This window comes from Dromaius novaehollandiae, chromosome 3, assembly GCF_036370855.1.
Source record: "Dromaius novaehollandiae isolate bDroNov1 chromosome 3, bDroNov1.hap1, whole genome shotgun sequence".
In the NCBI taxonomy this organism is placed as follows: domain Eukaryota; kingdom Metazoa; phylum Chordata; class Aves; order Casuariiformes; family Dromaiidae; genus Dromaius; species Dromaius novaehollandiae.
The window spans coordinates 72,840,036-72,854,587 of record NC_088100.1 but is presented as its reverse complement, the minus strand read 5'-3'; the positions used below and the strand labels follow the sequence as shown (position 1 = coordinate 72,854,587).

General features: G+C 41.5%; 1 protein-coding gene across 6 annotated transcripts in view; it reads left to right on the top strand.

Moving 5' to 3' along the window:
• LOC112983271 (SAM and SH3 domain-containing protein 1) overlaps nt 1-14,552 on the top strand; it is a 565,928-nt gene that overhangs the window by 427,735 nt on the left and 123,641 nt on the right. The window contains exon 1 of one of the 6 annotated variants that reach the window (XM_026100267.2): nt 11,366-11,680. The exons of the other annotated variants lie outside the window; for them this stretch is intronic. Within the exon in view, the coding sequence (XP_025956052.2) occupies nt 11,570-11,680 (111 nt within the window). The 5' untranslated portion in view covers nt 11,366-11,569. Of the gene's footprint in view, nt 1-11,365; nt 11,681-14,552 lie in introns of those variants that run through there. 6 annotated transcript variants of the gene reach the window in all.

Sequence of the window (14,552 nt, the reverse complement as noted above, 5' to 3'; positions counted from 1 at the left end):
CCCAGGCAATCAATTCCACTGCTTTTACAAACCTTGCAGTTTGAAAGAAAGAAACCTAACGTCTCCCCTGATGCAGTTAAGCCTATTCACTCTTGCCCTACTGCTAGCAGACAGAGAGAAACTTACTCTATTTTCTAATGGAGCAACCTTTTACATAGCTGAAAATGAATATCATGTTTTCTGGCGATCTTTTCTGGAGGCTAAAAAGTCTTAGTCCTTTTAATCTCTGCTCATAAACATCTCGTTCATGTAGCTGCCCTGTACATTTTCTCCCATTAGTCCATGTATGTCTTTGAAGTCTGGTTCCCAAAGCATAAACTGGTACTCCAGCTGAGGGCTACTCTTGGTGAGCAGAGTATAGATTGCTACACATGTTGCATAGGGTTATATATCCTGCTGGTTGCACTGGCTATGTCCTATGAAACTTGCTTCTCTGCAACAAGAGAACATTGCTGATTCATGTTCAGTAGTTATTTTCAAGCTCTCTGAGCTTGCTATACCATCTGTAAATTTAATGAGCACATTCGCCATTCTACTAGTCAAGCTGTTAATATATTGAAGACCAGATCCCTGCAAAACACCACTCAATATATCCTTTCACGTTGACCGCCAACCACTGAAAACTAATCTCCAAAAGCCTTTTTTCCACCAGTTGTGTACCCGCTTTTAATGGTATCAACTGGACAGTGTTAGAAGCCTTATTAAAGTAAATATGTATTCTCTCTGCTGCTACTTCTTATCCAGTAGCCAATTATCTTCCAAGGAAGGAAATTGGATTGATTTGACACAATTAATTCTCGACAAATCCATTTGGCTGTTTTAAAGGCTTAGAAAATAATTGGGTGTGGCAATGTGACAAGTATATAACTTGTCCATGTATCTTTCTAGTCTAGTGCTTGCCCTCCCTTAACTTTCTTGAACTCTCCTCTTCATGAGTTCTCATATGTAATTACTGTTGGGCAGGAGTGAAAACAAAGAGATGGAGACAGCAATCATCATTACTGCCAAAATCTTTGTAACTTAAAGCCAAGCCTGGGCACTCTTGAGTGAATGGGTTAAGCTTATTTGAAACCACCAGGCACACTAAATAGTCTCTGTTAGTGTTTAGCTCTTTGACACTGATATGAATTGCCCTCTCCTATGTGGAGTCTGTTATAGTCATTTCTCATGCATCCATATAAAAATAATTCAGCTATTAAAAGAGTACTTCTATTAACAACATATATACACTTTTTTGAAGATAGTAGGTACTAAAATTTTTTGAAAATTGTTTCTCCTCTGCCAAAATCTTTGGATTTATTTGGACTTGTTAGAGAATGGGATAATTGTGTGGAGTACTCTAAATAATTAGGTCCTCATCTCTTGATTGAATTCCTTTCTGGTTGCAGACAAACATGAACAATAGTTGGGCAAGTACAGGCAATACAAGGCATCAGTTTAAATTATGTTTGATACATTGAAAGCTGTTTTAAATAACTGCCCAGAAGAACAATATTATTTCTTTCCTAACATAAGAATTCCATGTCTGTTACTATAATGTTACCTAGAAAAAGTTAGGAGATAAAAAGGTATCATAATATTTGGAGAAAGCTTTTGGGAGGTAAGGAATTTGTCTCTTTGACAAGTCAAGATGCAGTCTTTTCTAAACTTTATCTGCTCATGTAGTTTACATGTAAAATATAATATATTATAATAAAAACAAATACAATAAATATTTTTATCTCCAGCAGTTTAAAATTCCTATAAAAAATTGAAGGCTGGTGAGTAATCAAAATCATCTAAATGAGGCCCTATACATTGCTGGCATTTTACCATGTTCTTATATACTCCTTAAATGCCACATATGTAACGAAGATTAGCTGACAAATTTTCAACGAAGTATGAAAAGCCTAATAGGCTTTTCAGACTTCTTTGGCAATTGCCCATTTAGCGTACACCTTAGCATTATCTATTAAAAACACCCCAAAATAATTTATGTAGCTGCAAGCAAGGTGAAATTGAGTCAAGGATTATATCTGGCCCAGAGCCTTGTGGGCTCGTGGTCCCTGCTGCTGCCTTCTCAGTGGTGGAGATGGCAGATAGTATAAAGAGACTCCAGAAGGTCACCTGGCTTGCCCACAGTGCAGAGTTACTGGTGCTGTTTCTCATAGCCCCTCACTTATATAACAATTTTTTTTCATTCCTTTTAGTCCACTTCTACATATGTTGGCCTCAGTGACAAATAACAATGACTTTTGAAATGACCAGAGCTTCTTTTGTATACACAAATAATGTCATTGTTTTTAGGAGCCAGTATTGCAGGGCTTAAAAAAACATACATTTGTCTCATTGCCCTGAGTTACACCCTCCTGAGCTTTCTTCAGCAATCTGACTTTCCCCTTGGTATTTACACACCCTTCATGTGTTCAGATAATCACTGCATCTTTTCCAGTCCCTTTAACCTTCATCTGGCCAAGCAATAGCTGTTTGTTTGTTTAAATTTATTCTCATAAATCACATCTCACAGAAGTCAAAAGGAACATGTGGTGCAATTCTGGGATCATGTGTACTAGTAACTTTTAAAATTCAAATCTCAATTAGTTTTTGTGAGGCATATGATTGCTCCAGGATATGCATTGAACTGTAGAAACAGATCTTCAAGCAGAACTGTTTAATCTCTGAATTCCTGCAAGTGAAGATGCATTTTTCTGAGAACTAGAGACAGCAACCTACCCTACCTATAGTTATGCAAAATGACTCCCTTGTAAAACTTCACCAACGTGGAGCCAGTGTAGTTAGCTCATTGCCCTTGAGGGCTGTTGTATCATCATCGATGCAGTTGGTTGGTTTGTGGAGGGTAAATTCCTCCCGCGCACACCACAACAGTCACAATAATCCTTCTGTTCACAAACTTCCCAAAATATTTATTGAGAGGATAGCTTGGAGGTATGTTTTCAACAATGCTTAAGCCTGTTTTCACTTGTCTTTCCTCCTTGCATTTTTTTCCATTAAATTTTGGAAGGGGGTTGGCCAGTGCTTAAAAGCTGCAGTTTCAGATAGCAGGCTTCTCCTCACTTTAATTACTGTTTGACAGACACCTTGGCTTTCCAGCTGAGTTTCCCTAACTGGAAGCAGCTGCTCTGCTGAATTACTCCCCCTCCAATTCTCTACCTCAGTGTATTACAGAAGTAATAGGTGTCTCATGCTCCTTCACTACATTTATAGCTGTAAAATACAAAGTTTCCAGTGCTTCAGGTGTGCCTGTGTGGGGGGAGATGTTTCTCTCCTGTCTCTATTACTTAATGAAATTTTATGAAGTGAAACATTTGGTATGTCATTAACAATAGAGGAAAAATAAAACCTGCAGATTGGATGCAATTCTCCACTTCCTTGTTAATTCTTGTTAGTGAATGTAGAGCAGATTTTAATATACTTTTCCATGGCAACTTGAAACTTTGATTTGAGAGAGGGAGAGGCATAAATGACTGTACAGCTTGCAAAGCAGTGTAGGATAAGGCTCCTCCACCAGAGGACGTCCTCCATGGAGCAAGTTTATGTTTATATCCACGGCTGAAATGAGTACTTACCATTTTGACTACATTGTCACATTCTTGTGAATGCTCCTGATTTCATTACCAGCTTGGTGATTTATTTAACATCCCACCACCTGGAGCCAAGTGATGTAAAAACCTCAGTTTGTTGCTGTTTTTTAATAATGGAAATGTAAATTCTGGCTTTTATTTTCCAAGACAAGTATGAAAATGTGACCTGAGTGCACCCTGCTGACTCAGGAAACTGAAGCTAAAGCAGTCCAAAAGCATTACTTCTAAAATTCTATTATATTTAAATGAAAGCATAATTTTCAGGTGCCTGACATCTGTGAGTTTTGAACCCTTGTCATTACAAGAGAAATTACACTGCCACATGTAATACAACTGCTTACCTGCTGTTTGCTAGCCAACTGCTCTTTGCTTTTCCATAAATTATCTCTTAGCTTATGTGTCTGAGCTTTGCTGGGTAGCATAAAGGTCAGCTAATCCAAGGGCATAACTCTGAGACAAGGAGGACACCTATGTTTTAGTCTAATCTGGTAGTCCAGGCAATGGGCAGGAACTATTTAAAGGGAAAGGTAGGCCAGCTATTTTTGAAAGTGAGAGAAGATTGGGTGCTTTGTGTCTGTCAGAGACTGATAATAGGAGTTGTTTGCAGGGATGTGGGTGAGAGGAGAAGCTGTGGTGATGGAGTAGGAATTATCCCAGCAGCAACTGACCTCGAAAGAAGCCTTGGAAGCGAACGTGTTCTTCTCAGTAGTAGCAACAGGGAGAGTTGACCCTAGGCTGATGTTACCCAGAAGCAAACATCAAATTATCACCTCTGCTTACTGTTTATTATCTTCATCTGTGGATAGCTGTGATCATCAGGCACCTTTTTTTTTTTTTTTTTTTTTTTTTTTTTTTAAGTAAGTAGTTCCACATCCTCCTTCCATAGTCATATGGCTATGTGACTTTTGGAACGGATTCAAAAAGTGCAAAGTCAGAGCTTGCTACTGAATCCTTGTGAGACTGAAAGTCAGGTTTTTGGTAGGGTCTGTTTCCTGCTTGTTCAGAATGATGTTGCATTTACTTCTAAATAAGCAGTTGCAAAAAAAATTTGTATTTTGTTAGATTTTGGGACAATATTTAATTGCTTTAGTAGATTAGGGAGTGGGTACTGGGTGGAGTGTGGAGGATGTGTGTACTATATGACTTTTGGGTGGAAGTGATATGTTCTTGAAGAGAAACTAATCAGCATTTCTTTGCTTGCTTGCTTGCAAGCCTGCACCATTGGTATATTTGTGTCATGTAGGCTTCTCTGAAATGTTTTGCCAAAGGCCACTCTGTAAACTTTTAGCATTTTGTTGATGGCAAGCAGACAACTTTTGGTTTTTTTAAGATCTCCAGTACAGTTAATGGAAGTTTTGTAGTTTCTTTTTTCAGAAAAAAGCTTTTTTTAGGAAGGATTTTTTTCCTTTCAAAGGCAGATGCAATAAACATCTTCTTTGAGGTGTATCTGTATTTATTTTAAAAAGTTGAGCTAGTTATGAAGAGAAGGACAGTACAGGCTAGCAATGAAAAGGCAGTGATTGTGTGAGGTTAGCCATCTCTTTCAGCGTTCCTCCTTCCTGCCATCCCACTACAGCAATCTTGGGATGGTGTTTGTGTCAGTGCTGAACATCTCTGAAATACACAGCTATCAAACTCTACTAAGTTGTACCTTATTCTTGCTAGTTTTATGATGTGCTTTGGGATGAGATCATCAGACTCCTTTTCATTAGTAATTTACTGCAAGCTTCAACAAAAGAATCAAAGGACACTGTGACTGGAAAGAGGAGTCTAAGCCTAAGTCCTATTCCCTGTTCTGAGGCTTGCTTTTCTCTTTTTCTTTCACTTCCCGTGTTCTAAAATTATTTGGGATAAGAGCAGCCAAAGGACACTGAGCAAAATGCTCCTGTCTCTGAGGATTTTGTAAATCTCTTACAAAGAAGATTTGCATGCATCTTTTGTAGCATACACTTACAAAAAGAGTATAAGAAATATAGCAAGCTCCTGTGATCTACAGTTTAGAGACTTCCCCTAGACATCCCAAAGGATGCTGAGCTCCTGCCTGAAAAGTTGATTAAATTTTATTAAACATTTCGTAAAAGCAGAAAATGAATAGAAAATGAATGCCAACTGTTTAATTTTTGAAACACAATGTAATAGAAATTTAGATGAATTCCATTAAATGAGAGAAAGGAGATAATTCCAAACAAAGTAGAAAAGCTGGCTTTGCCATGGGACCAGAAAAAGGGAATGCTGAGTTTGTGTGGAGAGGGCTCAAGTAAATAATATGAAGAAGCAAAAGTCTTAGTATATTTTGGAAATTATTCAGACAGCACCAGGCACTGTGATCTACGGGCGGTTTTAGAGAAGTAAGCTGTGCACCTCTGCAAGAATCGTGTGTGTGCTGTCAGCAAGGATGCGAGCTCCTCACCAGTTAGCCCCTGGCTCCCTGAGCTCCTCCAGTAGCTGAAATAGTGCTGCTGCCTCATGATTAAGAAATGTCGGGTTGTGCTCTGCTAAGGGGAGGGGAATTATACAGGATATGAGAGACCATTGTTGAGCACATCTGCGCGCAGGAAGTGAGGATATGAACCTTTCCTTTCTCCTGGTGACTCAAAAGGTATCGTTCCAGAAGGCTGGTAATACTCAGTGTGTGCTATGTTTAGATTTCTTTTCCTTACGTGATTTGTCATGCAAAGTGGCAGTCACCATATTTTAACTGAAACATGCCAAGCTTAGCAGCACTCATATGTCTATAGAGTGTGGTGCTAACCCTGTTAAGACTACTAGAATGATATTCTTGAACATGTGTCTCTCCCTCCTTTGTATTTTTTAATCTGGTCAGGTCCCGATATCTAGGGTAATGATGGATCTGGTGTAATGTGGAGTGTTCCAGCTCTTATCAGAATAAAGCAATTCATTGTTGGTTACTGCTTTTTATTGATAGAATCATACAGTCTTAACCCCATCTGGTTTGTGTTGTGTGTATTTGTGTGCTGTTCCAGCTATGATACTCTCTAGTCATAAAGCTGGCAATAATACTGGGAGCTGACAGCTAAACCTCTAAAAGAATAAGCAATGATTTCTGATTGTACAGCAATGAATATGTACACCAGAGTATGTGGTCTAAATACTGTCTGTGTTTAAGGCAACTGGATAAATATTGTTGGATTATATTGCTTTTAACATTAAGAATATTTTCTGTGATTATCTAATTGGTAGTTGATGCTGAAACTTAAACACTTCAAGAGTATATAGCAGTCTGATATGAGAATGCACATGATAACTCTGTAATTTACATCTGTATGTATCAAATGTATCTGAGATAAAATAATGGCTTGCTTTGCATTATGGCTTCTGGATTCTGAATGTAGGACTCAAGCCCTTTGGCCTCTGCAAAAGGAAAAGAGGGAGAGAGGTGAAAAGAGACACAATCACTCTTGATAGTGTGTTGCTGTAACTAGCTCATGTGCTGACAAAGTTTTAGGGCTTTTGCAGGTCACCTGTAGGGACCGACTGGAATTTTATTTCTCCCTTCCCTTTCACCTATACTCTGTGCATAAAATAGCTTGCTTATTTATTTCTCTGGAGCTTTGATGTTCCCATTTAGACATGATATACTGGGCATGGTGTTGTTAGTGATGTTGAGAAGCCTCTTGTGTTTTGTTCATGCACCCAGAGTTAATTGTTAGGCCCCTGAGCAGCATATATAGGTTATATATGAGGAACCAGTCCAGTTTGGTGTCCATTACACTGTGGGGCACAGTCCACTTTCCAAGGTGATCTGATTTCTCTTGGCCTCTTGCATGTAGTTTAAGATTAATATCAGTGTTAGGGGTTGTTTGTGATGTAGACTTCTTGGATTAAATGACTGTTAAATGGTTGCCAGTGGTGGTGACAGGCTGGTTCTGATGACATCTGTCATCTTTTCCAGGTTTTTTTGGTGTGTACTTTAGCTTTTGAGTATTAAATGTGTTGTTGAAACCATTGTGTCATTTTGTGTGAAACTGTAGTAAGATGATACACCTTGCTTTGGGACAGAAAGAGTCTGATCTCATATTGTAATGCAAGGTTTGGGTTTGTGAAGAAGTATTCACAGGGATGAAGTTGAGGCTGGTGAAGCTGCTCTTCCTAAGTCCTCAGTAAAGAAAGGAGAAAGACAAGCTTCTCTATGTTGAGCTTAACCTGAAGCTAGGATCCTACTCTGAGTAGCCCTCTAGCAGAAAGTCCATCTCTGTTGAATATAGAAGGGTGCTGTTGGAGTTGGTTAATCCTGTCTGGTGTGTAGATATGGGAAACTCTTATCAGCTGCACACCCACATACAACCGATGATCTGATAGTAAGATATATTCCCATACACCGTTAATCTGCCATAACTGGGCCACACTGGATTGATTACACGTGTGGATCCATTCTCTCTCTCCTGTGTAGAGATTTGCAGGAGAATAACTGCTCAGATGCTTCATAGCTGTTCTGCAGATGCACAGTAAAGCCGTTGTGTCCAGAATATATTAGATAGCATGTGAGAACAACTGTTAGCATGTGTGCCATAGGCCTGACATACCAGGGAATCGCATTAGTATCACTGATCAGGCATTGACAGCCTGAGGTGTCTAGTGCTGCACTGGAGATGCCCAGTGACCATTTCCCAAGACTTCCACATGGTAGTCACCTGGGCAGAGCTTCTGTGAGCTGTCCCAAAACCCTCAGAAAAATGACCAGATTTTCTTCTGCCCAATAGCATACAGATGTCCAATGTAACAAAGTTCTAGAATTTGTCATGTTTTCGAGATGCTTGAGTTACACTCTAGAGAACTATAGATAAAATGTAAACAAAAACTATATTCTATAGTGCTAAACCGGAGTTATATGGTAATTATTTAGTAGAAGTTGTAACACAAACCAAATACTGCAGTCCTCAAAAGCTGAGGCTGTAGTCAGCAGCTAGGCTTCAAAACCCCTGTAAGATCTGGGTTTCGGTTTTTTCTAAAACTCCTGTACTCTTGCTGCAGCTGTAAAATTGTAAAATGCCACCGGGATTTATTACTACAGGACACTGGCACCATTAGAATAGAGGAACCTTGTGAAATCTGGAAAGTGGGAATATCTGTGGGAACGAGAGAGCGGAAGTAATATTTTAGCATGTCATAGTCATTGAATCTCTTGGAAAATGGCATGTGAACATCTGAAAATGAATTGCAATAGATACCATAATTACAAGACCATAGAAGATGTAATAGGTATCGTAAACTGTCATGGGTTTGTTGTGATTCTCTCATATCAGTTTCTTATAGCCACTGCTCCTGGAGTCAAGTCTTTTTGCAAGATCTCTTTTTTTCCCCACCTTGCCTCCCCTTTTTTTAAATCAAAGACTGACTGTCGAATAAATTAAAGTCAACTGGTTGAGGCAAGGACTGTCCCAGCCATGCATCGCGTTCCTCTGATGAAAGCTGCTGCCTTAGCAGAATGGATGGCATAATGGTTCACAGAGTCGCTCTTGGAGCACCACAGTTCACACTCTGGTTTCTGTTTACCTGTGCTGGGCTGAAAAGTGTGGATATTCAGGACCTGCTTTTGTAAGCCATTTAGTCATCCTGCATGGGAGCAATGAACTGCAGTGGCAGGGAGAGGCAAGGCAAGTGGGAGTGCTGCCTGTTGCACCTCTTTGATCTTAATCTATTGCTGCATGAGTCAGAGCAAGGAGGTTTTTAGACCTTGTGCTGCAGAGATTCTTTGTAAATGTTCCTCCAAAGTAGATTTTAAAAAATCAGACAGTACACACATAACAGTGTGCACAGGAGAGCAGAATATTTAATTCCTGAGATTAATAGTGTGCCATGTTCAGGTATCTTGAATATTGTAGTTTGACGTTACTATTGTACGTGGTTCAACCTGGATTTCAGAGGGTCACTAGCTAAATTACTCCTGAGTAATTAAACCAGTTTTGAGTTATGCAAGCCATCTAAAAGAAGTGCCAATGAAATCTCTTTGTATTCTATCTTCATACTTCATAGGTTCGTATTCACATATAATTTAAAGGTAAATTAGTAGAGATCTTATGTCAGTGTTTTGGGGCTTGTCATATTACCGATTAATAATGAAAAATACATACAGTGTATATAAAGAAGGGTCAATAAAAATATGCATATTTCCACATCATGACTAGTTTCTTTCTCATTTTCTCTTACTTAGCATAAGTCTTCTTTTTCTACCAGTGCCTCCCCCTTCTTGTCTGTTCTCTGTGCGCTATTCACCACTCCAGCTATTACATATGTTTTCAGGTAAAGTTGCACAGTCACAGAGACAGTGGTTAGAAAAGTCTCATTCCTTTCTTCACTTGCCAGTTGTTGAGAAAAGAAGTGTTTCAGCCAGCTCTTCTCTCTAGTACTAGCCTGCCATGGCAGGCATCCTACAAAATAAAATAAATAAGCTCAGCTTTGAGGACAGAAAAAGAGCATCTTTGGGAATGTGGAAAGAAGATTATGAGCACATGCTCATCCTACTTCTGCTTTATACCCTCTCCAGAAGCGATTTTTCGCCCTGTTTGCAGATGGGCAATTTGGGTACCCCTTGTTGCTCTGGTCATCCCAGGCTGCAGCAGGGCAAAATCGCTCTGGGCCCTGCCAGCTTCTGGGCTGCCCGCAGCACCGGGCGGCTCTGGGAAGAGCCTGAACGGCAGCTGAGGCCCTGCCTTGTGTCTGGCCAGCCCGCGACCTGCCTGGGAGCCGCGGGGCTCGCGGGGGGCTGAAGATGCTACCTAGCTGCCCGCTTTCTGGGAGCTCCTAAAATGCGTGGCGAGTGCGTGACAGCTGCGTATCCACCAAGTACCTTGCCGTTTTTCCCTGTGCAGAGACAGGTGTTTCCAATAAATAACAGCTTGAAACAGTAGCTTTTCAAGAAGCATTTAACAATTTCAAAGCTTAATGATGAACACCAAAATTCAGTGTAAACTATTTCATAGCTGCTGGTTGTAGTAATCTCTAGTAATTCTGTGAATGAGGTGCGAGGTTATGAATAGGCCAAGAAAAGTATCGCATTACTGTTCACTCATCCTCCTATCCTCGATCTCTCTCCCATCTTCTGTCATGTGGGGAGCTAGAAGTGTTTTTGTTTTGCCACTATTGTATTATTTAATATATCTTCCAAAACAAGCATACTCATGTGCATGCATGTGCAAGCAACCATTTCCTAAAAACTGGGAGCATCCCTACTGCTGTCCATAATTAGTTATTATTTAATGTCATTGTAATATGAGGGGGAAAAGGTAAGATGAAATAGGAGGCATACATGGAAGAAATGTTTCCATAATCCTTCCTCAAGGAGAGCTTTGCCTTTTATAGTTATAATTGGTGACAGGTCTCTCCTGTTCATCAGGAAAACCATGTGGTTGCAGCACTTAAAGAATGGCTTAACTGGGAACATCTTCCTTTGCCAGAAGCGTAACAGATATGGTTGAAGCCATTTGCCAGCCAATCTTGCTGTAATTTTTAGAAAATATTTTTGACTTTGCCACTGCATTTCCCTGAAGTCAGGCGAAAAGTTGGTGTGTGGGAAGACCAATACAGCCCCACGCCTGGCTACCAGACTTTTTCCCCCGGAGGGGGCCCACCTTCCACTTTTTTTGGGGGGGGGGAGGGAGTTGGGGGTGCTAGAGAAGGGGGTGGGGGGCCCCTGCCAGGGCGGGCGGCCCCGGGGTGGCAGCGCGCCTTCCCCCAGTGCCTGTGGGTGCCCCGCCGCGGGGGGGGCGGGCGAGCCCGGGGGGCGGCGGCGGCGGGGCCGGGGGCGGCCTTTGGCGGCGGCGAGGCCGGGGGAGGGGTTGCGGGGCGGGCGCGCCCGCCGCGCAGCAGTGGCAGCGCCGCTGCCGGCCCGGTTGCTGCGAGCGGGAAGTTTGCGGAGCGGCGCTCGGTGTCCTGGGCTGGGCGGAGCGGGCCGGCGGCATGGCGGGCCGGGCCGGGCTGGCGGCGGTGGGGAGCCGGCGCTGAGGCGGCCGGGCCGGGCCGGGCCGGGCATGGAGGGGGAGCAGGCACGGGCCGGCTGTCCCGAGGAGGCGGCGGCGGCGGCGGAGAGCGGGCGGCCGGAGGCGTTCGCCCAGCTGTGGGCCGATGTGATGGGCATCCTGGTGAGTCGGGGGCCGGGGCCCGGGGCAACCGGAGTCGCGGGGCTCGGGAAGCGAGCGCGGCATTGCCGCGAAACACGCTTTGGTTGCAAAGTTTGCCGGTGCCACAGAATCGATGCCTTCTTTTGTCTTTTCTTTATTGTTATTATCATTACTTTTTTATCATCATTACTTTTTTTTTTTTTCTCTGTTATCCTTACTTTCTTAGGCTCGTGACCGGGAAGCCCTTTTAGCTAAACTGACTCTTTTGCAGCACCTGCTGTAAAGTTTACCAGATAAAGTTGGACGGTGTCGCCGCTTGTTACTCTCAGCGCCTGCTGCTTCTCTGCCCTGTGTGTTTGGTTGCAAGAACTTGTGTGGGTTAGCTGTTGTGCTGTGGGTTATGTTTTGGGGGTTTCTTAATCCCAGAGGAATTTATTTCCTGGGGAAGAAGAAGCAGATATTGTGCTAAGTGACTATTTTAATTGCGGTTTTGGAGTAAGATCTCTCTCCAAACTTTTCTCAGCTGTCATTGCAGATTAGGTTGAAAATACAGCATTGAGCACCATTTGAAGAATTGATTTTAGGTTGTTTATCAGAACAGGTTGTGCCTCTGTGTATGTATTCAAAAGTGCTTGTTTAGGTTGATCAATGACTTTGTTGTTTTGTGTTGCTCTAACATGTTTGTTAATTTAGTTAAATTTGGGTTTAAGCATGATCGTTGCCGCCTTTAAATTCCACGCACATGCTTCGGGCCGCCTCGTGCCAAACTCGGGTTAACTCTGTGTGTGTTTGAGATTTGCAGTGTGGCAGCGTGTGGCTAAGGAACGTAGTGCTCTCCTACGCCGCTGGAGTCCGCGAGCGTAGCTGCGCTTTCAGAGTTGCTGCCGAGTGGCAAACCCTATGCCTAGGTGCCATTTTTGAAACTCTTGATAGTCTTTAAAAATAAGTTGCTCAGTTACGACATACGTAGATGAGTTAACTATTCCTCCCCAGGTGGGTGATCTGCCTGAGCTCTGATAGTTCACTATTAAAACAAAAGAGATAGGTATGGTAACAGGGGTTAAAAGAGTTATGTTCAGTGGGTACACAGTGTACCGACAGGACAGACTGGGTGGCAAACAGTAAAAATACAGGAAGAGTCAATTCTATTTCTACTTGCAGTGTGAGAATAATATTTACTTTAGGTGCAAGATGATAATTATCACAGACAACTGCCACTCGGCAAATACTAAACTGTAATATTATATACGTACTGCAGCTGGCAGTTTTCCAATGATACAGGAATGTGGTAATCAACAGTAGAGTGCCTGTTTATTCATTTTAAAAGCAAATGAATAAGCTTGATGTGTGTTAATTTTTGTTGTTAGCGTTTAACCAACAGGCATGAAGGAATATTATGAGAAATACTTTACAGAAAACTGTTACGGAAGGTAATGAATGGTAAACCAGTGGGATCTAATTCTGAAGTGTTATAGAATTTAACAGAGAATTTAATTAGTGTTTTATACTGCAGTTTTTTTTCTACATAAGCTTTATTGTTAATATTCTGAATACGATTAAAAAATCTGCTTCATTCCTTTGCCTCACAGAAATCCTCCATTCACATGGCATTCAGTTTAATAGCACTGGGCTGCGTACACTATTTCACTGTTAATGACTTTAATCTAAGAATGCAAGCAGAGTCAGTCCTGCCAGTTTGTAAAGAGCAGACAGTTGGTACTTTATGAACAGTCTCTTTCTCTTTTTTTCTGGCAGGTTTCAGTGCTGCATTTAGTAAAAGCAAAGGGTTATTGGATGCCTGGGAAGGAGTGTTGAAGGAGGCCAAACCAACAGTGTAGCATGCTGGAGTTCAGTAGGGAAAAAGATCTGATTCTCACACAACTAATAACTTGAATAGGTTTCTTCTGGCTGTACAGTCTATTTTCCTTCCTAGGAAAACACAGACATTTAATTATTATCTTTCTTCTAGTAAAAACTAAGCTGAAGCCATTTGTCTTTAGTAATAGTCTACTTTACAGGGAGGAATCACCTTGTAAATATAAGGTTGCTAGTTCTCATTGATTGCAAACATTGCCCAGCACTATTAGGAGCTCTTACTCTAGTGTTTTGTATTACAATGGAATTACAGATATGAAAAGATACCCTTGTTTTGGATCTCAAATAATAACTTCTCTTAGGGAAGACAGAAACTCTCCTCACTGTAAGCTACCAGTTTTCTTCAGATTCAAAGTTTTTTGAAGAGTTTCTAGTCTTTGTGGCTTCAATGTCCTCATATAAACTGAGTAGAAACTTCTTTAGTGTTGGCTTCCTGAAGCTAAAGACAGGTAGCTGCTGTGCCTTTTCCACTTCTCACCCTTTCGGTAAATGAACTTTGTCACTTTCAAACCCTTGCTGCTAAAGGCAAACAGTAAATTAGATTACTGGTATCCAAACAGAAGCCTGTTCACTGCTGGTCGTGCTCCATGAGGCCAGGATAATGGTCTGCAGAACCGTCTTGTCTCTTCTGTGTTGTCAGTTAATGCTTTGGTGATATGTAAGAGTACAAGTCTTAAATTCTTGGGTTTTACAGTGATCCATTTTTCAAAATGTTTGGGAAGCATGGAGTTTAAAAAGAGAAAAAGCAGACAGAGTAATTCACTGGGAATGAACCAAAATGCTGGTGTAGCAGAAGACCAGATAAGTTGCCCTGCAACAGCTTGAAAGCTGAGAAAGGAATGCAGTAACTGGTAGGAAGAGACAGGAGAGAGTGAGACAGGATAGACTGATGGTGGCAGACTTGAATTTATCTTGCTAGGTGAGAGGGAGGGGAAAGCAAGGGTGGAACTAAGAAAGAAGGTGATGTAGGTGATCAAATGAGAAATAGAAAATCACAATGTAACAAAAATCTTCATAG